General features: G+C 42.8%; 1 protein-coding gene across 1 annotated transcript in view; it reads right to left on the minus strand.

The window, feature by feature from the left end:
- The window catches only part of adcy8 (adenylate cyclase 8 (brain)), a gene marked incomplete at both ends in the record, with an annotated part of 163557 nt that overhangs the window by 44223 nt on the left and 94629 nt on the right, over positions 1-24705 (minus strand). The window contains 3 exons of the mRNA XM_084057993.1: positions 15194-15326; positions 15793-15933; positions 24404-24562. Coding sequence (XP_083914119.1) covers positions 15194-15326; positions 15793-15933; positions 24404-24562 — 433 coding nt within the window. The remainder of the gene's footprint in view (positions 1-15193; positions 15327-15792; positions 15934-24403; positions 24563-24705) is intronic.

The following is a 24705-nucleotide window of genomic DNA, read 5'->3' on the forward strand; positions in this document are numbered from 1 at the left end:
CTCCACTACATCTCAGGCAAATATTGCACTTTTACTCCACTACAATTATTTGACAACTTTAGTTACTAGTTACTTTGTAGACTTTGATTAGTATTACAAAACATGCATTAACCACTTCAGCCCTGCCTATATACATTTCAGCCATTTGAAAATAGCCAATCTACAAGCTCACAATGCGTCGCGATGCAACACATTGTGAACTTGCTCATAGTGCACAAAGTGCCGCGCTTGTAGATCTGCTATTTTTAGCGGTGCCAGCCGCTCTACATTTGACCGTGTCTGTGTGTCCGTCCGTCCGTCCGTATGTTATGTCCGTATGTTATGTCCGTATGTTTGAGCACGGCAAACGCAGTGTGCAGCCACCAGGAGGCAGAGTTTAGTAAAACACATTTTTGGAATAAATTCACAGGGATTTAACATTGTTTCTCTAGTTCATATATAGCCCACTTAAATAAACTCATCAAAGGCACCGCTTCCTTCACACAGGGTGTGTTTTTTTTTAACAATCGTGACAATGTGTGCAAATATTTGAGTATATATATATTTTTTAAACGAAAATGTTTTACTCAAATTGAACCACTGATATTAGACAAATACGTAAAAATATATAAAAATGTTAGAATTTAGAAGACATTTGTAGAACCCCCAGAAGCAAAGATTTGAGTTACAAATGTCGCTTTAAAAAACATATTTTTTTTTAGATTTACACAACTTTTCACGTTTTTTCTAAAAATAGCAGATCTACAAGATCTATGAGCTTGTATATATGCTATGTTTGAATAGCCAAAATATAAAACAATGGTTATTGGGGTCGGAGTTAGAAATGTCTTAAGAAAGGGCACACATTGCATTTTTATCGAACAGCTTTTGAAGTTCCCTTGTGGATAGTAATGCAAGCGTGCGTGTGAATGCGTGATTTAAAGGCATACTGTGTATCATTCATTTTAGTAGTCTTTTTGGGGACATCTCCGGTAGCTCCGTGGTTATTACAGTGTTTGTCTATGGTCTGAAGAACAGACCACAAACTGACCACATCTGACTGAGTGGTCAGATGGTTGTGTTCCGGCTTGGATCAATGGAACTGACATAATATACTTTAAGCCTTTTTGAGATGTAGATCTGCTACTTTTGCTATTTTTGAATTTGAATCCTGAAAAGTAACAGTGTTGGACATTTTGGACACACTTTCATATAAACGGTCCGGACCATTTTTTATAATCCAAACGAGGAGTGCCGAAAACGGTCCGGACCGTTTTTGACCCAATTCTATTTTTATGCGAGGGGCCCACGTGGGGCGCTAAAACGAAACTTTGGGATCATCCAAGGAGTTTCTGAGAAGGAGAGGCCGGATGTGGATCCATGTCAAAAATCCTTCCGGTCGGCCTTTCCAATGTTATCTCCTTGACTAAAAGCTTAATATCTCCATTTCTTTTTAACGTGGTGGAAGTGAGCCGTTTTCGATCGGCGATCACTCTGCAATGGAGGATCGCGTTGGAAATATTATTGTTCCAGGCGTTAGTCGGGACCCTCCGCCGTCTCGCACGCACGCTCTTTTACACGCACTTCCGCGTCGGGGCTTCTACGGCACGAAACGTATCAACGTAAGTGGATGATAGAAATGCAGGCACTGAACGTATAATATTTTAATAAACCTCTGGCACCCGATGTGTTAAAAAATAGAGACCTAAGTCGCACCACCGATCCGCCCGATATATACCCATACATGGAGATCCACGATGTCACCAGTATATGCCCATGTATGGAGTTCTCTATATTTGTTAGTCCTTGTCCCTTGAATGCCCATTTACGGAGATCCCTGATCTCATCAGTATATGTCCATATATGGGCATGGTTATGTCTGAGTCATAGTGACAGGGTTATGTCTGGGTTCTGGTCGTCCGGCGGCCGGCTCGTACCATTAGCCAATTCTAATTTGGGATAATACATAGACACGTTTCAATGTCAATATTTTCAAATAGCATGCAAATAACAGTTGTGCCAGTCACGTTTATTTTTTTATTTGCTTTAACACTTCACTGCTTCAACAGATCAGCAGGTTCCACACATAGGTGGTCAATATGTTATTATTAAACATGACAGTGAAATAAATTCGTCCATTTCCAGCTTTCTCTCGGTGTACCCCCTGTTGTACCTCTGTGTACCCCTGGGGGTAGTAAGCATACCACCGTTTGAGCCACACTGATCTAGGACACTGACCTCAATATAGCTTTGGTCATTGGCTCTATGTTTAAACCTAACTGGTCAACAAGCTCTGTCTATTATCGTCTCTGCCAGGTGGAAACCTCATACGTATAAAACTGTGACTTTAAAAATGGCAAAAATAGCAGATCCACAAGCTCAAAACGCGTTGCTTCGCGCCGAGTTTCGAGCTTGTGGACCTGCTACTTTTGATGCTTTTGTGTGACCGTGTAGTTTGATCAAGTAGGGCATTGATTTGCGAAGAAAATAATAAAGAAAACAATGTTAGAATAATGGAGATAAGAGGTTTCTGCCCGCCAGCAACGATATTCTCATCTGCTCTTGAATTCTATGAGGGCAGGGACTTCAACAAATCTGGGACAGCCACCTTATAAGGGGACCTGGAGACAGCTTGGGCAGAATGCCTGGGGTTCGATCCCCAGCTCCGGCCCTCCTTGGCTGCGTGTGTAAGTGCCCTTGAGCTACTGCTCCCACTGATGAGCAGGTTTGTGCCTTTTCTTTCGGGGGTGAGGGGCTTTTCTGCCTTTAATTGACAGTGTACAGTGGAGATGGACAGGACACAGAGACATGCAGTAAAGATCGTCGGGAACGCACGATGCACTGTCAGGCTACAGTGCCCGGATCAGCAGGTTTGTATCTTGAATGGTTTCCTCCACCATCGGTGCAAGAACGGGTGAATGTGAAGTGCATTGTAAAGTGCTTTGAGGGGTCGTAAAGACTAGAAAGGCGCTATATAAATGCAGTCCATTTACCGTTTACCACCATTCCACCCTGACGCTTGGTGTAGGCTTTGACCAGCGCGTGTTCCTTCAAAGCAGGAGATTGATAGTGAGGCTGGATGTGGGTGTCACAGTAAGAGACCAGACACAGAAGACACGTCTTCACGGCTTTCCGTTTTCTCCCAGTGCAGAAATCACAGGCCACGTCTCCAGGTCCAGCATAGCAGTGATCTTTCAGTATTTCCGCGACCTCATGCAAAGCCAACATGGTGTTTTTCCTCGGAACGGGCCTTGGGAGGAACGTGTGTCTGCACTGTGGACAGCTGAATCTCTGATCCATTTTCTGATCACTCTGATTGCAATATCCCTCGATACACCCGCTGCAGTAGAGGTGCCGTCCACAGTGGACACTCACTGGATCTTTCAGTGGATCCAGACAGGAACAGCAGAACTTCGTTTCCTGGTTCATTTGAACTCCTTGCTGTGCCATTTTACAGCCGACTAGACAGTCTCGTTTAAGTTAGTGAGTGTTGCAAAGTCAAATTCAACTGTTTTAAAGGGGGGGGATTTTAGATTATTGATTACCCCTACTGCGTGATCAGAGATGTCTGCTCTTGTGATCCAGGGATGGCCGTCTCAAAGCAAATTTATTGGAGAGAATTTAAGCTCAGGGGTCTGCGATGTCGATATGAATACGTCATATGTTGATATCTTCCAGTCTTAATTGGGAATGAGCTTCTTCTTCTTTCTTCTTCTTGGTGTTTGCTGTTGTCATCATGATGAGGTAAGGATGAGTCATCCATACGCCCAAATGTGGAGTTTCGTGTCAGCCATGTCCAGATATGTCTGTGATGTCAGAGTTAGCTGGGCTAGGCGTGAGCAGCGACCGAGACGCTGTGAGCACTAAGCAGTGGCCGTGTCGGCGTGAGCAGCGGCCGTGTCGGCGTGAGCAGCGGCCGAGTCGGCGTGAGCAGCGACCGCGTCGGCGTGATCAGTGACCGCGTCCGCGTGAGCAGTGAGCGCAGCGGTGTGAGCAGTGACCGCGGTGGCGTGAGCAGCGACCGCGGCGGCGTGAGCAGCGACCGCGACGGCGTGAGCAGTGACCGCGGCGGCGTGAGCATCGACCGCGACGGCGTGAGCATCGACCGCGACGGCGTGAGCATCGACCACGACGGCGTGAGCAGCGTCCGAGTCGGCGTGAGCATCGACCAAGTCGGCGTGAGCATCGACCGAGTCGGCGTGAGCAGCGACCGAGTCGGCGTGAGCAGCGACCGAGTCGGCGTGAGCATCGACCGAGTTGGCGTGATCAGTGACCGAGTCGACGTGAGCATCGACATTGTCGGCGTGAGCAGCGACCGAGGCGGCGTGAGCATCGACCGAGTCGGCGTGAGCATCGACCGAGTCGGCGTGAGCAGCGACCGAGTCGGCGTGAGCAGAGACCGAGCCGGTGTGAATAGCGACTTGTTGCGCCATTTTACGCGCCATTTGTCTCTTTTAAGTTTTGAATGTTGCAAAGTTAATTAAAAGGACGGTGATCTGCGATGTCGATACTTATGAGGCGTCGGTCGATATGACTGTAAAACAGTAAAAAGAATGCTTTAATACCGTCAGATTTGCTGTTGTCACAATGTTTGCTATTGTCCCGAGGTCGTAGTTATGTCAGCCATGTCCACATATGGAGTCTGTGATGTCAGAGTCTGTGACGATAGTCTCTAAGTCTTCGGACAACTGTGATAGCCATTTGATTGACTGAATACTTTATTTGCAAAGACAAGCACAGGAAAGTACAGTTCAATACCAGGTCTGCTAAGAGGATTCCATTGGGGTCCTTTGTACTCAATTCATGGAAACATTTAATGATAGACAAATGTACAATAAGTTGTGTAGTGTATCTTGTAGACCAGGCCCATTGCACGTTTCTGTACTCTGTCCTCTATACCCTGGCAAAGTGAGCAGGGGTTGAATGAGTTGTAGATGTAAGGCCAAGCAGTAGCCTGACCAGTTTGTTTTGGGATTTCATAGCAATATAGCAACTCATAGCCATAGTAACTCATTCTGACATATCGAGTAACGTAATATAAACAAACTTTGAGTAACCATGGCTACCTATGTTTTCTGCTACTACTGATGAGCAGGTTTGTGCCTTTTCTTTCGGGGGTGGGGGGGCTTTTCTGCCTTTAATTGACAGTGTACAGTGGAGATGGACAGGAAACAGAGACATGCAGTAAAGATCGTCGGGAACGCACGATGCACTGTCAGGCTACAGTGCCTGGACCAGCAGGTTTGTATCTTGAATGGTTTCCTCCACCATCGGTGCAAGAACGGGCGAATGTGAAGTGCATTGTAAAGTGCTTTGAGGGGTCGTAAAGACTAGAAAGGCGCTATATAAATGCAGTCCATTCACCGTTTACCACCATTCGACCCTGATGCTTGGTGTAGGCTTTGACCAGCGTGTTCCTTCAAAGCAGGAGATTGATAGTGAGGCTGGATGTGGGTGTCACAGTAAGAGACCAGACACAGAAGACACGTCTTCACGGCTTTCCGTTTTCTCCCAGTGCAGAAATCACAGGCCACGTCCCCAGGTCCAGCATAGCAGTGATCTTTCAGTATTTCCGCGACCTCATGCAAAGCCAACATGGTGTTTTTCCTCGGAACGGGCCTTGGGATGAACGTGTGTCTGCACTGTGGACAGCTGAATCTCTGATCCATTTTCTGATCACTCTGATTGCAATATCCCTCGATACACCCGCTGCAGTAGAGGTGCCGTCCACAGTGGGCACTCACTGGATCCTTCAGTGGATCCAGACAGGAACAGCAGAACTTCGTTTCCTGGTTCATTTGAACTCCTTGCTGTGCCATTTTACAGCCGACTAGACAGTCTCGTTTAAATTAGTGAGTGTTGCAAAGTCAAATTCAACTGTTTTAAAGGGGGGGGGGGATTTTAGATTATTGATTACCCCTACTGCGTGATCAGAGATGTCTGCTCTTGTGATCCAGGGATGGCCGTCTCAAAGCGGAGAGAATCTAAGCTCAGGGGTCTGCGATGCCGATATGAATGTCATATGTTGATATCTTCCAGTCTTAATTGGGAATGAGCTTCTTCTTCTTTCTTCTTCTTGGTGTTTGCTGTTGTCATCATGATGAGGTAAGGATGAGTCATCCATACGCCCAAATATGGAGTTTCGTGTCAGCCATGTCCAGATATGTCTGTGATGTCAGACTTAGCTGGGCTAGGCGTGAGCATCGACCGAGACGCTGTGAGCACTAAGCAGTGGCCTTGTCGGCGTGAGCAGCGACCGAGTCGGCGTGAGCAGCGACCGAGTCGGCGTGAGCAGCGACCGAGTCGCCGTGAGCAGCGACCGCGTCGACGTGAGCAGCGACCGCGGCGGCGTGAGCAGCGAGCGCGGCGGCGTGAGCAGCGAGCGCGGCGGCGTGAGCAGCGAGCGCGGCGGCGTGAGCAGCGACCGCGGCGGCGTGAGCAGCGACCGCGGCGGCGTGAGCATCGACCGCGACGGCGTGTGCATCGACCGCGACGGCGTGAGCAGCGACCGAGTCGGCGTGAGCAGCGACCGAGTCGGCGTGAGCAGCGACCGAGTCGGCGTGAGCATCGACATTGTCGGCGTGAGCAGCGACCGAGTCGGCGTGAGCATCGACATTGTCGGTGTGAGCATCGACATTGTCGGCGTGAGCAGCGACCAAGTCGGCGTGAGCAGAGACCGAGCCGGTGTGAATAGCGACTTGTTGCGCCATTTTACGCGCCATTTGTCTGTTTTAAGTTTTGAATGTTGCAAAGTTAATTAAAAGGACGGTGATCTGCGATGTCGATACTTATGAGGCGTCGGTCGATATGACTGTAAAACAGTAAAAAGAATGCTTTAATACCGTCAGATTTGCTGTTGTCACAATGTTTGCTATTGTCCCGAGGTCGTAGTTATGTCAGCCATGTCCACATATGGAGTCTGTGATGTCAGAGTCTGTGACGATAGTCTCTAAGTCTTCGGACAACTGTGATAGCCATTTGATTGACTGAATACTTTATTTGCAAAGACAAGCACAGGAAAATACAGTTCAATACAAGGTCTGCTAAGAGGATTCCATTGGGGTCCTTTGTACTCAATTCATGGAAACATTTAATGATAGACAAATGTACAATAAGTTGTGTAGTGTATCTTGTAGACCAGGCCCATTGCACGTTTCTGTACTCTGTCCTCTATACCCTGGCAAAGTGAGCAGGGGTTGAATGAGTTGTAGATGTAAGGCCAAGCAGTAGCCTGACCAGTTTGTTTTGGGATTTCATAGCAATATAGCAACTCATAGCCATAGTAACTCATTCTGACATATCGAGTAACGTAATATAAACAAACTTTGAGTAACCATGGCGACCTATGTTTTTTTGTGTTTTGACCAGTTGAACAGACCGATGTTCCTCTACACTGTAACAATCAAATCCTACTAATAAACAACACCTGCCACTCCGACTGTCAAATTTGGTCACTCAAGCTACAAAAGGTGCTCAAAATATCCTTTGAGTGTACTGTGCCTTTAAGAGAGTGAATAGCATGTACCACCTTACATTAGCAACCATCAATGTTTACCCTAGCAACGGCCAATTTGCAATGTACTTTTCATCCGATTGTTAGACCCTAGCAATGCCCTATTAGACCCTAGCAACCACCACTTTTACCTTAGCAACCACTGATTTTACCCTATCAACCACTTGTTAGACCTTGGCAACCACCTCATTTAACTTAGTAACCGCATATTAGGCCTTAGCAACCACCAGCAATCACTGTTTTACCCTAGCCACTGCCTGTTGTACCTTAGCAACAACATGTTGTACCCTATAACTCTGTTTAAAGAGTGGCATTACCTCTGGTTGGTTCCATTTTACAACACCAACATTCGTGTCAAAAGAGCAGGCACACCAGCGTTTCAGGCTGATAGAAGCATGCACAGAAAGCGTTTTAAATGCGGAAGTCTTGCAATACCAGGTATGACCACCAGGACCACGGCAGCTTCAATAATCCTCCGCGGGCCTTGATTTGTACACTCTGAGAGTTAAACTATCACTGAGGATTTTACAGTGTGGGGGATTGGGGTCCAAGAGATAAAACAATGGGATCAAATGGGGGTCCATGGCCTCATGTACTGGTTCTCAAAGTGGGATCCGAGGACCCCCAGGGGTCACTGAGGGGGTTCCAGGGGATCAGTTCAGCCACTTAAACCCCTATATGCATTGAATATTTCAAAATAGGCAATCTATAAGCTTACAACGCGTCACGTTGTGAGCTTGCAGATCGGCTAGCATTTTGTTGCAAACTGTTAACACAAATCTTATATGGGGGCCAAATACCTATTCATTTGGGGGTCCTTGACATGAAAATGTGTGAGGAGCACTGCTCGAATGCATAGTCGTCTTCGTCGGGGTGGAAACCTCATTATGTCCAAAACTGTTACTTTTCAGGATTCAAATTCAAAAATATCAAAAGCAGCAGATCTACAAGCTCAAAACGCGTCGCTTCGCACCGCGTTTCGAGCCTGCAGATCTGCTGATTTTGATGGTTTTGGGTGACGCTGTAGTATGATCCAGTAGGGTGTTACTTTACAAAAAAATAAATACAAATGGAGATAAGAGGTTTCTGCCCGACAGCAACAACAATATCACACTGAGGGTGCTTGAAATTCCAAAAGGTTGAGAATCGGTGTGTTGGTGAACGTGTCATTCTCGCTAAGCTCTTGACATTAGTTCGCCGTCATTACGGGAGAGCGACGGTGTGTGCGTGTGTGTGTGTGTGTGTGTGTGTGTGTGTGTGTGTGTGTGTGTGTGTGTGTGTGTGTGTGTGTGTGTGTGTGTGTGTGTGTGTGTGTGTGTGTGTGTGTGTGTAGGACAGATGGCAACACCGCACAAATTACCCTGCAGAGAATCTCCCACCTATGACCCCCGAATCCATTAACGTGATTATGATGTCTGTGTGTACAGTGCGTGTGTGTGCGTGTGTGTGTGTGTGTGTGTGTGTGTGTGTGTGTGTGTGTGTGTGTGTGTGTGTGTGTGTGTGTGTGTGTTTCCGTGCATGAGTCATAAAGTAACACCATTCATTCCGTTGTTCATTCATCCAAATCTCACATAATCATCTCGGGTTGAATCGACAGGTTTCACGCACGCAGCTCGTCTCCAGCTATAGACACATGAAAGCCATCAGGAGTGCATTCAGAGCTCAATTCATTCCTGCACACTGGGAGGCTTCTAATATACTGTTTCCCAAACAGTGGTTTGTGGACCCATGTTTGGGTCGCGTACACATTTTTTTGGGCCGCGAGTAAATATCCCTCTTTTTCTTTTCCGTTTCCTACATTTAAAAAAATAATAAATATATTATTTCAAAAGATTTGAAAAAGTTTCAAGGAAAATAAATCTCAACTTTTCATGCAATTAGAAACAATTCCAACGTTTTTCTGAAGTATTTCATGAATACAAGGGAAAAATCCAATAATTTCCATAAATAAACGTAAAAAAAAGTTTAAGAAGTCGTGAAGTCCGTTCAAATGGAGCAGGAAAGCGAAACGGTTCACAGGGTTCATATCCACCTTCCTCCCCTCACATTTGCACATTTGCACAGTTTTCAAACTGCTTTAATAGTCAGACACACAACTAATCTCTAAAATATTAAAGATCGCAAACTGCGGCCGTTATTGTTCATTTCCTTTTCATGAAGTAATGCTTATGGCTCCGATGTGGGAATTATGAGCAGAGTTTTAATGCTGTGCTTGGCTGCCACTATAGCGAGCTCACTTTTCATTGGCTCTCATTAGTCTGTTCTGTACACCTTGGTGGTATCCAATCGTGGGGGGGGGGGGGGGGGGAAGAAAAAGTAATTACTTTTTTGTGATGACTTTTTGCTATTTCATATTAACATTTATGTTGGAATTTCAAAGCACTGCTCAAGCGAAAAGGGAAAAGAAGACGAACAAACACCTGGTGCTTAGGGTTGGGATCCTTTAGGATTTTAACGAGTCCGATTCCTTAATGATTCCCTCTTAACGGTTCTATATTTAAGGGACTGTGCAAATGGCTGTCCATTTGAACGGTCCCGTTCGAACAGTCGGTTCCATTTTTACACTCTCAGAGTTATGGTGGTCCTAGAAATTAAAACGGTTTGAGAACCACCGGTTTTGTAATTGTAGAGCAGTACATATACCAGCTTTACTTGAGTATTTCATATTGTTTTATACTCTATACTCCAAAAAACTCTGAGGCAAATATTGCACATTTTACTACAATTATTTGAAAACTTGAGTTACTAGTTACTTTGTAGATTTAGATTATTATTACAAAACATGCATCAGACAATCTAAACATATCTAAAAGCTCACAAAGCAGCACATACATTACAACGATGCACATTGAATACTTTATTTATTTCTTTTAGGCAAGTACTCCAGTGCAAAGTACAAACAAACTTGACTGGGCAACGTTTGCTTGTAGTTGAGTAATATTTGACCAGGGGTGTCTATACTTTGACTCAAGTACTGGAGCCGAGTACTTTGTACCGCCGCTGTCCAGGACTGGGATGCCTATAGAGCAGGGGTTTCTCAAAGTGGGTGCCGTGACACAAGTCCGGGGGTGCCGCAGAATACTTTGATGATATTTGGAATGCATCGATATCGCTTCAGTTTAACCACAATCCATCCAAAAATAGCAGATTTACAAGCTCACAACGTGACACGTTGTGAGCTTGTAGATCTGCTATTTTTGGTGAATGTTCCCCCAAAGAATACGGATGCTGGGGCGAGTGGTTAAACGTCAAGTATAAAGTTATTTTCAATCCGTCCTGATTCCTAAAATGGAAACACATATTCTCTCAAGTTTTCCCCGTGACATACTGTATCTGAGGGTGAAATATTTACCTATTTACGTACTGTGATATGACATAAATGTAAGGTGCTGTTATGCTGTAATTCAGGGGTTGCCGTGGACTCAAACAGTTATTTACGGGGGGTGCCCTGAGCCAAAAAAATGGTTGAGAACCACAACCACTGGCCCTAGAGAGGCTTTCTGGGTGGCCTGTCCCCAAAGCGCAGTGGTGGAAAGTAACTAAGTACATGTGCTCAAGTTTTGATGAATCTTTACTTTACTGGAGTATTTCCATTCCCCCCCCCCCCCACTACATCTCAGAGACAAATACTGTAATTTACTCCACTACACTTATTTGAAACCTTTAGTTACTAGTTACTTTTGCTTATTATTACAAAACATACATTAACCACTTCAGCCCTATGTAAACTTCAGCCATTTGAAAATAGCCGATGTACAAGCTCACAACGCGTCGCATGGCGACGCGTTGTGAGCTTGTAGATCGGCTATTTTCAAAAGCCTTTTACACATTTTAGACAGGACATTGTGCGTAACTAGTACTTTACTTTTGGTACTTTAAATACATGTTGATGCCAATACTTGTGTACTTTTACTCGAGTCAATTTTTCATTCCCGGACTTTTACTTGCAACAGAGTATTTCTACATTGCAGTATTGATACTTTTACTTAAGTAAACAATTTGAGTACTTTTTCCACCACTGCCAAAGCGGCCCGCCGTACCACTGGCAGGGTAAGTAAGTCCGACAGTCCTAGAAAACCCCTTTTCTTTTCCAGGAGTCCATCCCATAACTTGAAGAGCTGTCGTTTTTCATTCCTCAGTGAAGTTTAATGGGTCGTTTCAAAAGCAACGTCTCTGCCAAGAGTCCCTACCAGTACAACCTTAAACAAAAAAAAGGTTTACTGTCGGACACTTTTATAACATTGTTGGCTTCCCCATAGTTTGTCGTTCACTTTGTGCGGCCGAAGGGAATTGTGAGAAACATGTAACTGTGTGCTAGATATGGGCGGTAATGCATAGTTATGCTCACATTGTCCCTAATACATTTTATGCAACACACGTTATGCTCTCCTATTGTACAATACAGCATTGGTTCTCAAAGTGGGGTCCGGGGACCCCCAGGGGTACTTGAGGGGGTTCCAGGGGGTCCCCAGCTAAATGATGGACAGGGACCAAATGGACCCTTATGGGTCTGTAACTCTGAGAGTGTACAAATGGAACCAAATGGACCCTAACGGGTCCATTTGGTTCCATTTGTACACTCTCAGAGTTAAATTAACATTGATTTTACAATATGAATTGGGGTCCCAGAGACATACATGCCATTAAATGGGGGTCCGTAGCCTAATGCATGTCAAACTGGGGGTCCTTGAAATTAAAATGGTTGAGAATCACTGCTAGAGAGCCGTAAAAACCTTCTCTTATGGGGGTCCCTGGCTTATCTTTTCAAATGGGGGTCCGTGGGGTAATAAGTGTCAATTAGGGGGTCCTTGACATGAAAAAGTTTGAGAACCACTGCAATACAGTATTACTGTATGTATGTATATTGTGTTGCTGTCTGGCAGAAATGTGACCTTTTTATGTTTCCTTTTTTGGACATTTTTTGTAAATGAATGCCCTGCTTCGTCATACAAGAGTTTCACACATAAGTAGCTAAAATAGCTGATCTACAATCTTGTACATCTGCTATTGTTTTGCCATGTATGATATTTATTTTTAAAGTGAAAGTGAATGTAGTCCAGTGTGTGTGGGTGTTGTAAATATTTTACCAATAAAAAGTGAGCTTGTAAATAATTAATACATTGGATCCATTGAAACGGAGGTCCTTTTTTTTTATTTCCTGAAAAGTAACCGTTTTGGAGCAGATCTACAAGCTCACAGCGCGTCACTTTGTGCAGCACTGCAAGCTTGTACATCAGCTATTTCGTTTTTTTTTTTTACAAATCTTGAAAAGAGAACATTTTTGAACAATATAGAATAACACAAATATTCTCTCCTGGGGGTCCCACAAAACATTTTCAGATGGGGGTCCGCGGCCAAATACATATCACTTTGGGGGTCCTTGGCGCAAAAAGGTTTGAGAACCACTGGTGTAGGGGGCATTGCTTTTAACATAAAAAAGATACATATTTAAGAATTACAGTTACCTCCTCCTGTTTGACTGTGTACTTGTTTGTGTTTTGTGAGTTACTATATTGTGTTTTATCTTTTTTGGTAAATGTGTACATTGGTATAGTGCCTTTATCCAAAGTGCATTACCTTCACAATGCACACGCACACACGCACACGCACACGCACACGCACACGCACACGCACACACACACGCACATGCACACGCACCAATGTCGGAGGAAACCATGCAAGGCGCCAACCTGCCCATCAGGAGCAGTTAGGGGTTCAGTGCCTTGCTCAAGGACACTTCTACACTAACCCAGGGGGAGCCGCGGGGATCGAACGAGGGAACCTTCCGTTTCCCAAGCGGCCACTCTGCCTCCTGAGCCAGCTGCTGCCCCTGAGTGTTGATTTCCTTCAGCCCTATACACTGACCTCAAGAGACCTTGCCTCATGACATCTCTCCTGATTTAGCTTTGCCTGGTTAAACAAATGTAAAATAAATACAGAATAAATCCTGTTTCTTTACAGTGTTTACTGTGGTATCTTTAAACTGTGGTGTTTATCTAGTTTCAGTAAGTATTTACGGTCTGTTACTGTTTTGGAGCAAAATGAATGTCTCCTGTGTGCAATAACCCATTAAGACCGGAAACGCATCTGTTTCATTTTTAGATTTATTTGGCTGTTCAAAAAAGCTAGATAGATATACAAGCTCATAGCGCGTCACCGAGGCTGTGCTATGAGCTTGTAGATCTGCTTTTTTTTTATTGTGAAAATGTGTGCAAATATTTGAATATATATATATTTTTTTTAAAGCAAACATTTGTAACTTAAATCTTTGCTTCTGGGGATTCTACAAATGTCTTCTAAATCCTAACAGTTTTTTTTTTTAAACCTTATGTTGCTATATTAGTGGTTCTCAAACATTTTTCACGTCAAGGACCCCCAAAATGATATGTATTTGGCCGCGGACCGCCATCTCCAAAATATTTTTTTCCAGGGACCCCCCAGAAGCAAAGTTTTAGGTTAAAAATGTTCGCTTTAAAAACATATATATATTCAATGATTTGCACACATTTTCACGATATTTAAAAAAAACAAGCTCATAGCTCTACAAAGCTCATAGCTATGAGTTTGTATATCTGCCATTTTTGAATAAGAAGTCTTAAAATGACACAGGTGCGTTCCCGCTCTTAATGGATTAAACGGCATCTAATCAGCGGCCTGGCTCCCACTCCCCGAACAGGGATGCAGTATTTTAGTTGAGTTGACAGGAGCTAAACTTAATTTATCCTCCGACGTGTGAGAGGGTGTCTCACTGCCAAGAACAACACAAATACAAGCTAATCACTTCTTCTTGGCAACCGTGCTATGCTACCCAGAACAAATGAGACGTCAGCAGTTCTTCTCTGCCCTGCTGTTACACCCACTTGAAGGAAAAAAGAAAAGTACGCAACCCGGCATTGCACCTATACCTAGCACCACCTACAATCACCCAGCACCACCTGCAAACACCCAGCACCACCTGCAAACACCCAGCACTCACCTACAACCACCCAGCACCAATTACAACCACCCAGCACCACCTACAACCACCACCCAGCACCCCATACCGGACTCTCTCTTTCCCAGGTGTTGGGTGTGGTTTTGAGGTTAGGTTTAGGCACATTTTCTGTGAGATTAGGGTTAGGGTTAGGCATAGTGTTACTGAGGTTAGGGTTAGGGTTAAGGTTAGGGTTAGGCATAGTTTTTCTGAGGTTAAGGTTAGGGTTAGGCATCGTGTTTGTGATGTTAAGGTTAGGGCTAGGCATAGTGTTACTGAGGTTAGGGTTACGGTAAGGGTTAGGCATAGTTTTTGTGAGGTTAAGGTTAGGGTTAGGCATAGTTTTTGTGAGGTTAAGGTTAGGGTTAGGGTTAAGGTAAGGGTTAGGCATAGTTTCTGTGAGGTTAAGGTTAGGGTTAGGCATAGTGTTTGTGAAGTTAGAGTTAGGGTTAGGGTTAAGGTAAGGGTTAGGTATAGTTTTTGTGAGGTTAAGGTTAGGGTCAGGTTTAGGCATATATTAACGTTTCGACACTGTGTTGTTCAGACTTCTTCGACTCTGTGTCGAAACGTTATTCTATAATAAAGCCTTGAATGGAAGCTTTTGCTAAGGTACACAGTGCGGACTTCTATTTTTTATGTTCGCCTTAATCCACTGTTGGTCCTGCACCTGCCGTCCAGCGGATGTGCCAGGTGTATCTTCTCCTTAGGTTGTGGGGCTTTGTACTCACGTTGTGTTTGCCCACGATGTTGTCGAAGGGAAGCTCGGGGCTCCAGGAGGCTTCGTTGAACGTGGCGCTGCTGGCCCGACGGTCCGCCGAGCTGCACGACTCCTTCATGATGTCCTCTGGAAGAGACAGCAGGCTGCCCTCCGCACAGGTGGGGAGTAAAATGACTCAAGTTACATTTACTGAGTCGCATTTCGTTGCTGTCGGGCAGAAACCTCTTATCTCCATATTCTCACCAGTGGTGTAAAGTAACTAAGAACATTTACTCCAGTACTGTGCTTAAGTGGTACTTTTACTTTACTGGAGTATTTTAAATTGTCTACAATTGTCTATGAAGAGTATTTTAAATTGTCTATTTGAAAACAGCAGATCTACAAGCTCACAACGCGCCGCGAGCTTGTAGATCTGCTATTTTCAAACATTTTTGTATTTTTACTGTTGGTACTTTAAGTACAGTGTAGATTGGGTTCCCAGAGATCAAATGTTTACAAATGGGGGTCCATGGTCTAATGCATATCAAACTGGTCGTCCTTGAACTTTAAAACAGCGATTCTAAACCTTTTGAGAATGGCTGTTTTAAAAGTTTTGTCTACTCTACGCACCTCTGGTCGTCCGGCTGTTTGATGAGGTACGTTTCGATGTTGTGCCGTCTCAGGAAGTCGTTGCGGTCCTTGCCGTGTCCTTCCTCCACCTCGTAATCCCCGTTCAGGCAGTCCAGAGCCGCCTTGGAGATGTGGATTCTCCTGCAAGCAGTGGTGGGAAAAGTAGTCGAGTCAAATGTTTTACTTAAGTGAAAGTATCAATACTGCAACGTAGAAGTACCCTGTTACAAGTAACAGTCCGGAATTATACATTTACTTTGAGTAAAAGTACAAAAGTACAAGTATCAAAATGTACTTTAAGTACCAAAAGTAGAAAGTACTCATTATGCAGAATGTCCCATTTCACAAGTTTTCAAATGTATAAAAATCTTTGAAAATAGCAGATCTACAAGCTCACAATGTGTCGCATTGCGACGCATTGTGAGCTTGTAGATCGACTATTTTCAAATGGCCGAAATAGTGAAGTAAAAGTACAATATTTGCTTCTGAGATGTAGTGGAGTAGAAGTAAAGTAAGTACAGTACTTAAAGGGATATTTCACTTTCAAAAAGACTTTTGGTGATTTTATCGTCTACTCAGGCTTTTGTGAGCCCCCCAGACCGTTTTTAAGTTGCTTGATTCAATATTTTGATATTAGATATTCATTTTATCAGACACGCCCCCTTCCTATACAAACCCATTGTAACTTCAAACTCCATTTTTAACATGTTACATTCATCAAAAACACCCGTCCTTGGTTCTAGTGACTCATACCGCCCCCCCTAATACGCAAGGGGGCCGTGTTTTTTCAATTACTTTTTCATTTATTTTTAATATTTTTTTTTGAAAATGAAAAAAATAGAATAGAATAAAAACATTAAATTAAATAAATGAAAAAAAATCTCGAAAAAACACGGCCCCCTCATGCATTAGGAGGGCAGGGTGAGTCACCAGAACCAAGGACGGGTGTTTTTGATGAATCTAACATGGTTAAAATGGAGTTTGAAGTTACAATGGGTTTGTATAGGAAGGGGGCGTGTCTGATAAAATGAATATCAAATATCTAAACACTGAATCGAGCAACTTAAAAACTGTCTGGGGGGCTCACAAAAGCTTGAGTAGACGATAAAATAACAAAAAGTTTTTTTGAAAGTGAAATATCCCTTTAAGTAAATGTGCTTAGTTACTTTACACCACTACCTGCTAGACACGCCGGAAAACAAAAGAAACCCTTCACTGGGGATGGGACGATAGTCGTTACTATATCGATAAACAAAAACTCTAGCCATAGTCGTATCGCAGCGTTTTCAAAATGCTGGGATCAGTTGCTTTTGTCGAGCTGCATGTCCTGTACCACTTAAACCCTCTATACTTACTGTAAAGAGCGGCCTTGGTACACTCTTTTTTCACGCTACACCCAAATCCCTTCACCAAACATAGCTCACGTGTGCCGCATTGTGAGCTTGTAGATGTGCCATTTTTGATGAGCTTTCTCCCCAGAATAGGGATGTTGGGGTTAAAGGACGACTTCACCCATTTTCAACCTATCTTCATATAATTGGTCCTCACTAATGCTCATGATAAAATGATACCATTTTTTTCTACTTGGTCTGTGTCTCATAGGAGAGCTGTGGACAGTCGAGAAACCCGTCTACCAGTGACATCATCGATTTTTTTTCTCCAAAAATATTACAATTTTTTGATTCAGATTTTTATTAAGGCGAGAACAATGGGATCTATTATTGCATTGCAACTTTCCAGGAATACAAAGCCTGCAGTTTCTATTAGCTTGGATTCCCCATCGATGATGTCACTGGTAGACAGGTTTCTGAACTGTCTACAGCCCTTCTCTGAGACACAGACTGATTAGAAAAAAATTGTACCATTATATCATGAGCATTAGACCTATTATATGAAGAAAGGTTGAAAATGGGTGAAGTCGTCCTTTAAGTGTTTAATACAAGTGGCATTTTAAAGAATTGTAAGCATGTTTATTTATTATCACAATAATATCATTAATCACAATAATAATCGTGACATGAAAAGTTTATATCGTGACATTCCTACCGGTCACAAAATGAATTCATCGGAACAATCTTTCATGAAAGTATGAAGGCATGAAGTATTGCTTGAACCACTCAAACAGACGTAGTAAACCGGACCACGGATTTCATGTTGATAGATAGAGTGGAGGAAAGAGTATTGCAGATTAAACTGAGCAAGGTTCACAGAATAATCAACAATGCAGTGCTATCTGTCAAACCACTTCATCAAGGTCAGCCGTGTGCGTGGTTATGCCACAAGAGGAAGCTCCACTAATGTGGGTTCCTGCTAGAGTTGAGTTCTCAACGGGCCTGAAAATTAAGGCTCGGCCCTAACTGGGCCCGACTGGGCCGGCCCGAGGCTCGGCCCGAACCCGACTATTACCATCATGTTAGGCCCGAAAGCCCGAAAAAACCCGAGGGGGGAAAAAATACGATTTTTTTTTTCTGTTCTGAATGTGTATTTATCTATTATTATTATTATTTAAAAAAAAATCATTAAAAAAAATTGTATTTTTTTTTTTCATGGAGCCCGAGGCTCGGCTCGGCCCGACCAATTAGCATACTTTTGAGGCCCGGCTCGGCCCGAAAATGTCGGGTCGGGTCGGGCCCGGTCGGGTTCGGGTAGAATTTGAGAACTCTAAATTTAAGTTCAAGATTAATATTGAGCCAGTGGTGGAACAAGTACTCACATTTTCTACTTAAGTAAAAGTATCAATACTGCAATGTAGAAATACTCTGTTACAAGTAAAAGGCCGGTGTTCAAAATTATACTTGAGTACAAAAGTATTGGAATCAAAATATACTTAAAGTATCAAAAGTAAAAGTACTAAAATGTTTGAAAACAACAGCTCTACAAGCTCACAACGCGTCTCATCATCGGCTATCTTCAAATAGCCTATATATAAAACAGGGCTATAGTGGTTCATGTATGTTTTATTGTTTTATAATAATTTATGTCTGCAAAGTAACTAGTAACTAAAGCTTTCAAATAATTGTAGTGGAGTAAAAGTACAATATTTGCCTCTGAGATGTACTGGAGTAGACGTAAAAGCATAGACAATTGGGAAATACTCCACTAAAAGTAAAAGTACCTAAAAAGTGTACATAAGTACAGTACTTGAGTAAATGTACTTAGTTACTTCACACCACTGTAGCAAAACTCATTTCTGCCCAGGAATAGTTTACCTGAAGAATTATTTTGTTTAATTTAAATTATCCGTGGAGAGCTGGAACAGGAGTCGAGGCTGGGTTTAATTACATTGAGTTGAGTTGGCTTGCTCCTGGTGCACCTCTGAGGTATTTGTAATGTTAGGGTTTATTCATGTTTATTTAAATGTGATTGTATTGTGTTTTTATTTCTCGCCTTCCCTCTCCCCTGGTGTGGCATAGGCACGCTCACACATCTTTTAAGGACCACAGTGGAAATAAGCTGTTAGCTTTATTGCGGTTTTATCCTTCTGATAATGGTGGAGCCTATGCATGTATGTATGTGTGCGTGCGTGCGTGCGTGCGTGTATTGTATATACTGCTTATCGTTGCTGTCCGGCAGAACAGCTAACTACATTTTTCCGCTTTTGCATTTTATTCCATAAATCAGTGCTATTGAACACCCTTTACATCTGTGTGTTGATTAAAAAAATATTGAACCAGTGAAAAGTATTAAAAAGTGCTTCTGAAAAAAACAGCTAACTCCATTGGATCCTCAAACTTTCTGCTAAACCAGCAAAGCCCACCATAGGGGGGTGGAATTAGCTGGTTTAACTGACTCCAGGCTCCACCCCCGTTTGACCTCCAACCTCATTGTGAGCTTGGAGGTCCATTTAGCTGTACTTATCAATGATATATGTGGATAATTACATATTAATTTGGGGTCCTTAACGGTAGGGTAAGTGATTTTCTTTGGTTAAAATAAGTGTTAAATAGCTCTATATTCTGATAGTACTCATTGCTATAGAGTGTTTGTTCAGTAAAAGGAGTCTCCTTGTCTCTCCAGCTCTTTATAAAACAGAAAATGCATTTTCGTTTCAGTTTCATTTCCAATTTGATCCAATCAGGATAGAGAACTCAATCAGGATATAGATTAAACAAGTGAAATTGGAAGTGATGACACTGAGAAATGAGCAGGCAAAATTGGAACTGGAACACTGTAAAAATGAAGCTTAAAAATGGGTACTTTCTCCTGATTGGCTGAGATTTTGACACCTACCGAAAAATGTATTTTCTGTTTATTAAAGAGCTGGAGAGACGGGGAGACTCCTGTTACTGAACAAACACTCTATAGCAGTGATTACTATCAGAATATAGTGCTTTAACCTTTTGACAACAAACTTTTTGATTTAACCAAAACATATCACTTACCCTACATGAATATGTTTGAGAACAACTGGCTTAAACAACACAACAGGAAGCAAGTCCAAATTGAGAAACAAGTCTAAATAAGCAACTACACTTTAGAAACAAGCCCAAATAAGCAACTGCACTTTAGAAACAAGCCCAAATAAACAACTACACTTTAGAAACAAGCCCAAATAAACAACTACACGTTAGAAACAAGCCCAAATAAACAACTACACATTAGAAACAAGCCCAAATAAACAACTACACTTTAGACACAAACCCAAATAAACTACTACACTTTAGAAACAAGCCCACATAAGCAACTACTCTTTAGAAACAAGCCCAAATAAACAACTACACGTTAGAAACAAGCCCAAATAAACAACTACACTTTAGACACAAACCCAAATAAACTACTACACTTTAGAAACAAGACCAAATAAACAACTACACTTTAGAAACAAGCCCAAATAAACTACTACACTTTAGAAACAAGCCCAAATAAGCAACTAAACTTTAGAAACAAGCCCAAATAAACAACTACACTTTAGAAACAAGCCCAAATAAACTACTACACTTTAGAAACAAGCCCAAATAAGCAACTAAACTTTAGAAACAAGCCCAAATAAACTACTACACGTTAGAAACAAGCCCAAATAAACAACTACACTTTAGAAACAAGCCCAAATAAGCAACTACACTTTAGAAACAAGCCCAAACTAGATAAAGTGCTCCTCGGAGCACAGGTCTCCGCCAGGTCAGATACGTTATTGTGGCCTCCTGGTGGCGCTATAATAGGCCAATGTGAAAAGGGTGCCATTTATTCTTAAGTCGTTCACGGCAATCGGACACTGCATTCATGATTTGAAGCATTTTGTTCCAAAAATGTGTTTTGCTAAATTAGACCTGCTGGTGGCGCTATAACAGGCCAATGTGAAAAGGGTGGCATTTCTTCCTCGGCCTAGTGGGAATGTGCGTGTGAAATTTCACGGAAATCGCACGCTGCGTTCATGGTTTGAGGCAGTTTGTTCAAAACGGACCAATCCTGCAAACTTTGGATGGCAACCTTAACCAATAAGGATGGAATATGGGAAATCGGACAGATCAGGGTTGATCACATGACTATAGAGATACTGTGTACCGATTTGCATGACGTTTGGTTAAAAACTGTAGGAATAATGTGAAAAAAATGGGTTTTGCACAAATCGGCCTCCTGGTGGCGCTATAACAGGCCCATGTGAAAAATTTGAGGCAGAGGTTCTGAATTGGCATCCAGGGAGTGTGTGTGCACAGTTTCGCAGCGACCGGGCCAACGGTGCCGGAGATTTGGTGGTAACACACGGACGGACACACGGACACACGGACGGACACACGGACGGACACACGGACGGAGGGTAAAACATACTCTCTCGCCATGCCTTACGGCCTGGCAGAGACAATAAACAACTAAACTTTAGAAACAAGCCCAAATAAACACTTTAGAAACAAGCCCAAATAAACAACTACACTTTAGAAATAAGCCCCAAAAAACGCAACCCGCAACCACCAATATTTAGAAGCGACTTAACATAAATAACAAGTCCAAAGTCACTTATAATAAGCGGACATGGCAATACTGGTTGCAGAGTCACGGTTGAAGTGTTGATCAACGCGCTTGTTGACGTCACAAAGCGTGTGTCCAAAGAGCGAGAAAATTAAGGAAAATAAAGCCTGGGGTTAAAAAGAAAAAACATGGAACTAGCGGACGGAAATAATTAGTTTCCCCCCCCCCCCCCCCCCCCCCCCCTCCGTTACAAGCAGGAATTGTGTGAAGAGAGAAGGTGAATGGAAATTAAATAAACTTAAACAACACTTGGTGGTTTCGTAGCTTTGTAGCTGCAGTTGAAGCCAGCTCAACTTGGATATAAGCTTTGTAGATTTTGTAGCAGCTATAAATGTTGGGCGTCACTTTGTATCTTCATGTCGCTGCCCTCCATTGAAAATGAATGGTAGACTGTAGCGTTGTCACTGCCAGTGCCAACAGCATAGCTGGTGTAAAGTAAGTACATGTACTCAAGTACTGTACTTCAGTACAATTTTGAGGTACTTTGACCTTACTGGAGCATTTCCAATTGTCTATGCTTTTACTTCTACTCCACTACATCTCAGACGCACTGCATCGCGATGCACTGTGAGCTTGTAGATCTGCTATTTTCAAACATTTTAGCATTTTACTTTTGGTACTTTAAGTACATTTTTAAACCAATATGTTTGTACTTTCAATCAATTAAATGTTGAATCCCGGACTTTTACTTGTAACAGTGTATTTATTTCTACATTGCAGTATTGAATGTTTTGCTCAAGTCATACATTTGAGTACTTGTTCCACCACTGCACCTGACTAACTGAACTTCCGTGAAAGTGAATTGATTGCTCATAACGAACACAGTCCCGCTTCAGCTGTGCGTCGCTCCCTGTGTTCCCTGTCACGTCAGCATTGTGCTCATGCCACCCACTGAGCTCCACTGTCACCTTGCGTGACCTTGTATGAGCGCCCTGCTGAGCAGTTTACACTCCTATTACCACAGAGGAGGCCTCAGGCAATTTGAACAGCCATTGTTTTTTTTGTTGTTGTACCGGGCAGCTTATTAAGTTGATCAATTGCTTAATTAATTCATGTCCACAGAGTGTACACACGGTCCTTCACCGCCCCATTGCACCGAAGGAGAAGTCATGTACGCCACGTGGCGGTTTCACACACAATGGCTCCTATAATATCATGACGGTGTTAACCTACGACCGGCAACGTGTCTGTGTGTAATTTCTTTTAGATTTCTTTGGGCTATTCAAAAATAGCAAATTGTGAAAATTAGCGCAAATCTTTGAATATATATATTTTTTTTTAAAGCGAACATTTGTAACTCAAATCGTATTGCTTCTGGGGATTCTACAAATGTCTTAAAAACATTTTTTTGGAGAAAAAACGTATGTTGCTATAATATCAGTGGTGCTCAAACCTTTTTATGTCAAGGACCTCCCAAAATTATGTATTTGGCCGCGGACCCCCATCTGAAAATATTTGGTTCCAGGGACCCCCTGAAGCAAAGATTTGAGTTAAAGATGTATATATATTCAAAGATTTGCACACATTGTCATGATTTTTTCCCCCAAAAAATAGCAGATCTACAAGCTCGAGCTTGTATATCTGCTATTCTTGAATAGCCAAAGACATCTTAAAAGAAACAGACGCGTTCCCTTCCCGGTCTTAATGGGTTAAAGTCCATAGAGAGGCTTATCATTGAACACACACACACAAACACACAGTACATTCCACTGTTGATGTAACAAGACCAGTGTTACATTGCACTGTTGACTGATAGTGTTATTATCATGTGTGCGGGGGGGGGGGGGGGGGGGTAATTGGAAAAAAGATGGTCCCTTCATGCATTAGACATCAGACAATATCAGTCACCAGAAGCAGCAGGGACGTGTGTTTTCATGAGTCTAACATTCATTCATTAGAAGGACAGTATCAGTCACCAGAAGCAGGAACGTGTTTTCAATGAGTCTAGCATGGCTAACATAAACTTTGAAGATGAATACAATGTATTCATCTTCAAAGGGACCAAATTTGACTGGGAGTCATCTAGCATTTTTTCATGTCATATGGAAGCAGGGAATCATAGCAAAATAATGATATATTGGTTAATAAGATTGAGTGAATAGTTTTGAAACTACAGCTTATAGTACTGCAGTCAAAACTCTTAAGTAGAGAAAACACCACCACAATTAGAGGTTGCTAGCTCTAACCTTAAATATTAGCTACATGTTTATGCATTTATTTCATATGTATATGTGTCAATTTAAGCTCTGACATTTATGTCAGACATACTCTAGTATGTGAAGAGTCTAACTGGGCTATTAACTCATTTCGGATAAAAGAAATATATATTTTTGCAAAAAAAGGTTTTCTGCTTTCATGAAGAATGGGCACCAGCTAGATGACTGTCTCCCAGACAAAAACAGTCACTCCTTTATATAGGAGGGGGCGCGTCTGATAAAATGGATATCAACTATCTAAATATTGAATGAAGCTAACTTTAAAAAAAAAACTGTCTGTGGCGCACACAAAAGCCTGAGCAGACGTTAAAATGACCCCAAAAGTGTGTGAAAGATGACATGAAATTAAATATTTTTTCACACATTTAGAGCATATCCGTCCGTCGGTACTTCCTCCAACACCTCCTGGTGTTGGTTGTTTGTGGACTCACCCGGGGATTCCTCCGGACTCCAGCTTGTTGGCGATGTCCACGTCCCAGGACCAGACGTCAAACTGCCACTTCCTCAGTCCCAGCACGCCGCACAGCACCGAGCCCGAGTGGATCCCGATCCGCATGTCGATGTCGTGTTTCGTACGCGATCGGACGTATCTGGAAAAGGACAGAAAACCATGTTTTTTTTCTGGGACAGCATTTGGAATTCATTCATGTGCACGACTTACATATGTGACATCTGAGAATTTCTAAGGGTAGGGGTCTTCAATGTTTTTCAGGCCAAGGACCCCTTAGCTGAG

This window comes from Gymnoscopelus microlampas (assembly GCF_963454915.1).
Source record: "Gymnoscopelus microlampas genome assembly, chromosome: 5".
NCBI lineage: Eukaryota > Metazoa > Chordata > Actinopteri > Myctophiformes > Myctophidae > Gymnoscopelus > Gymnoscopelus microlampas.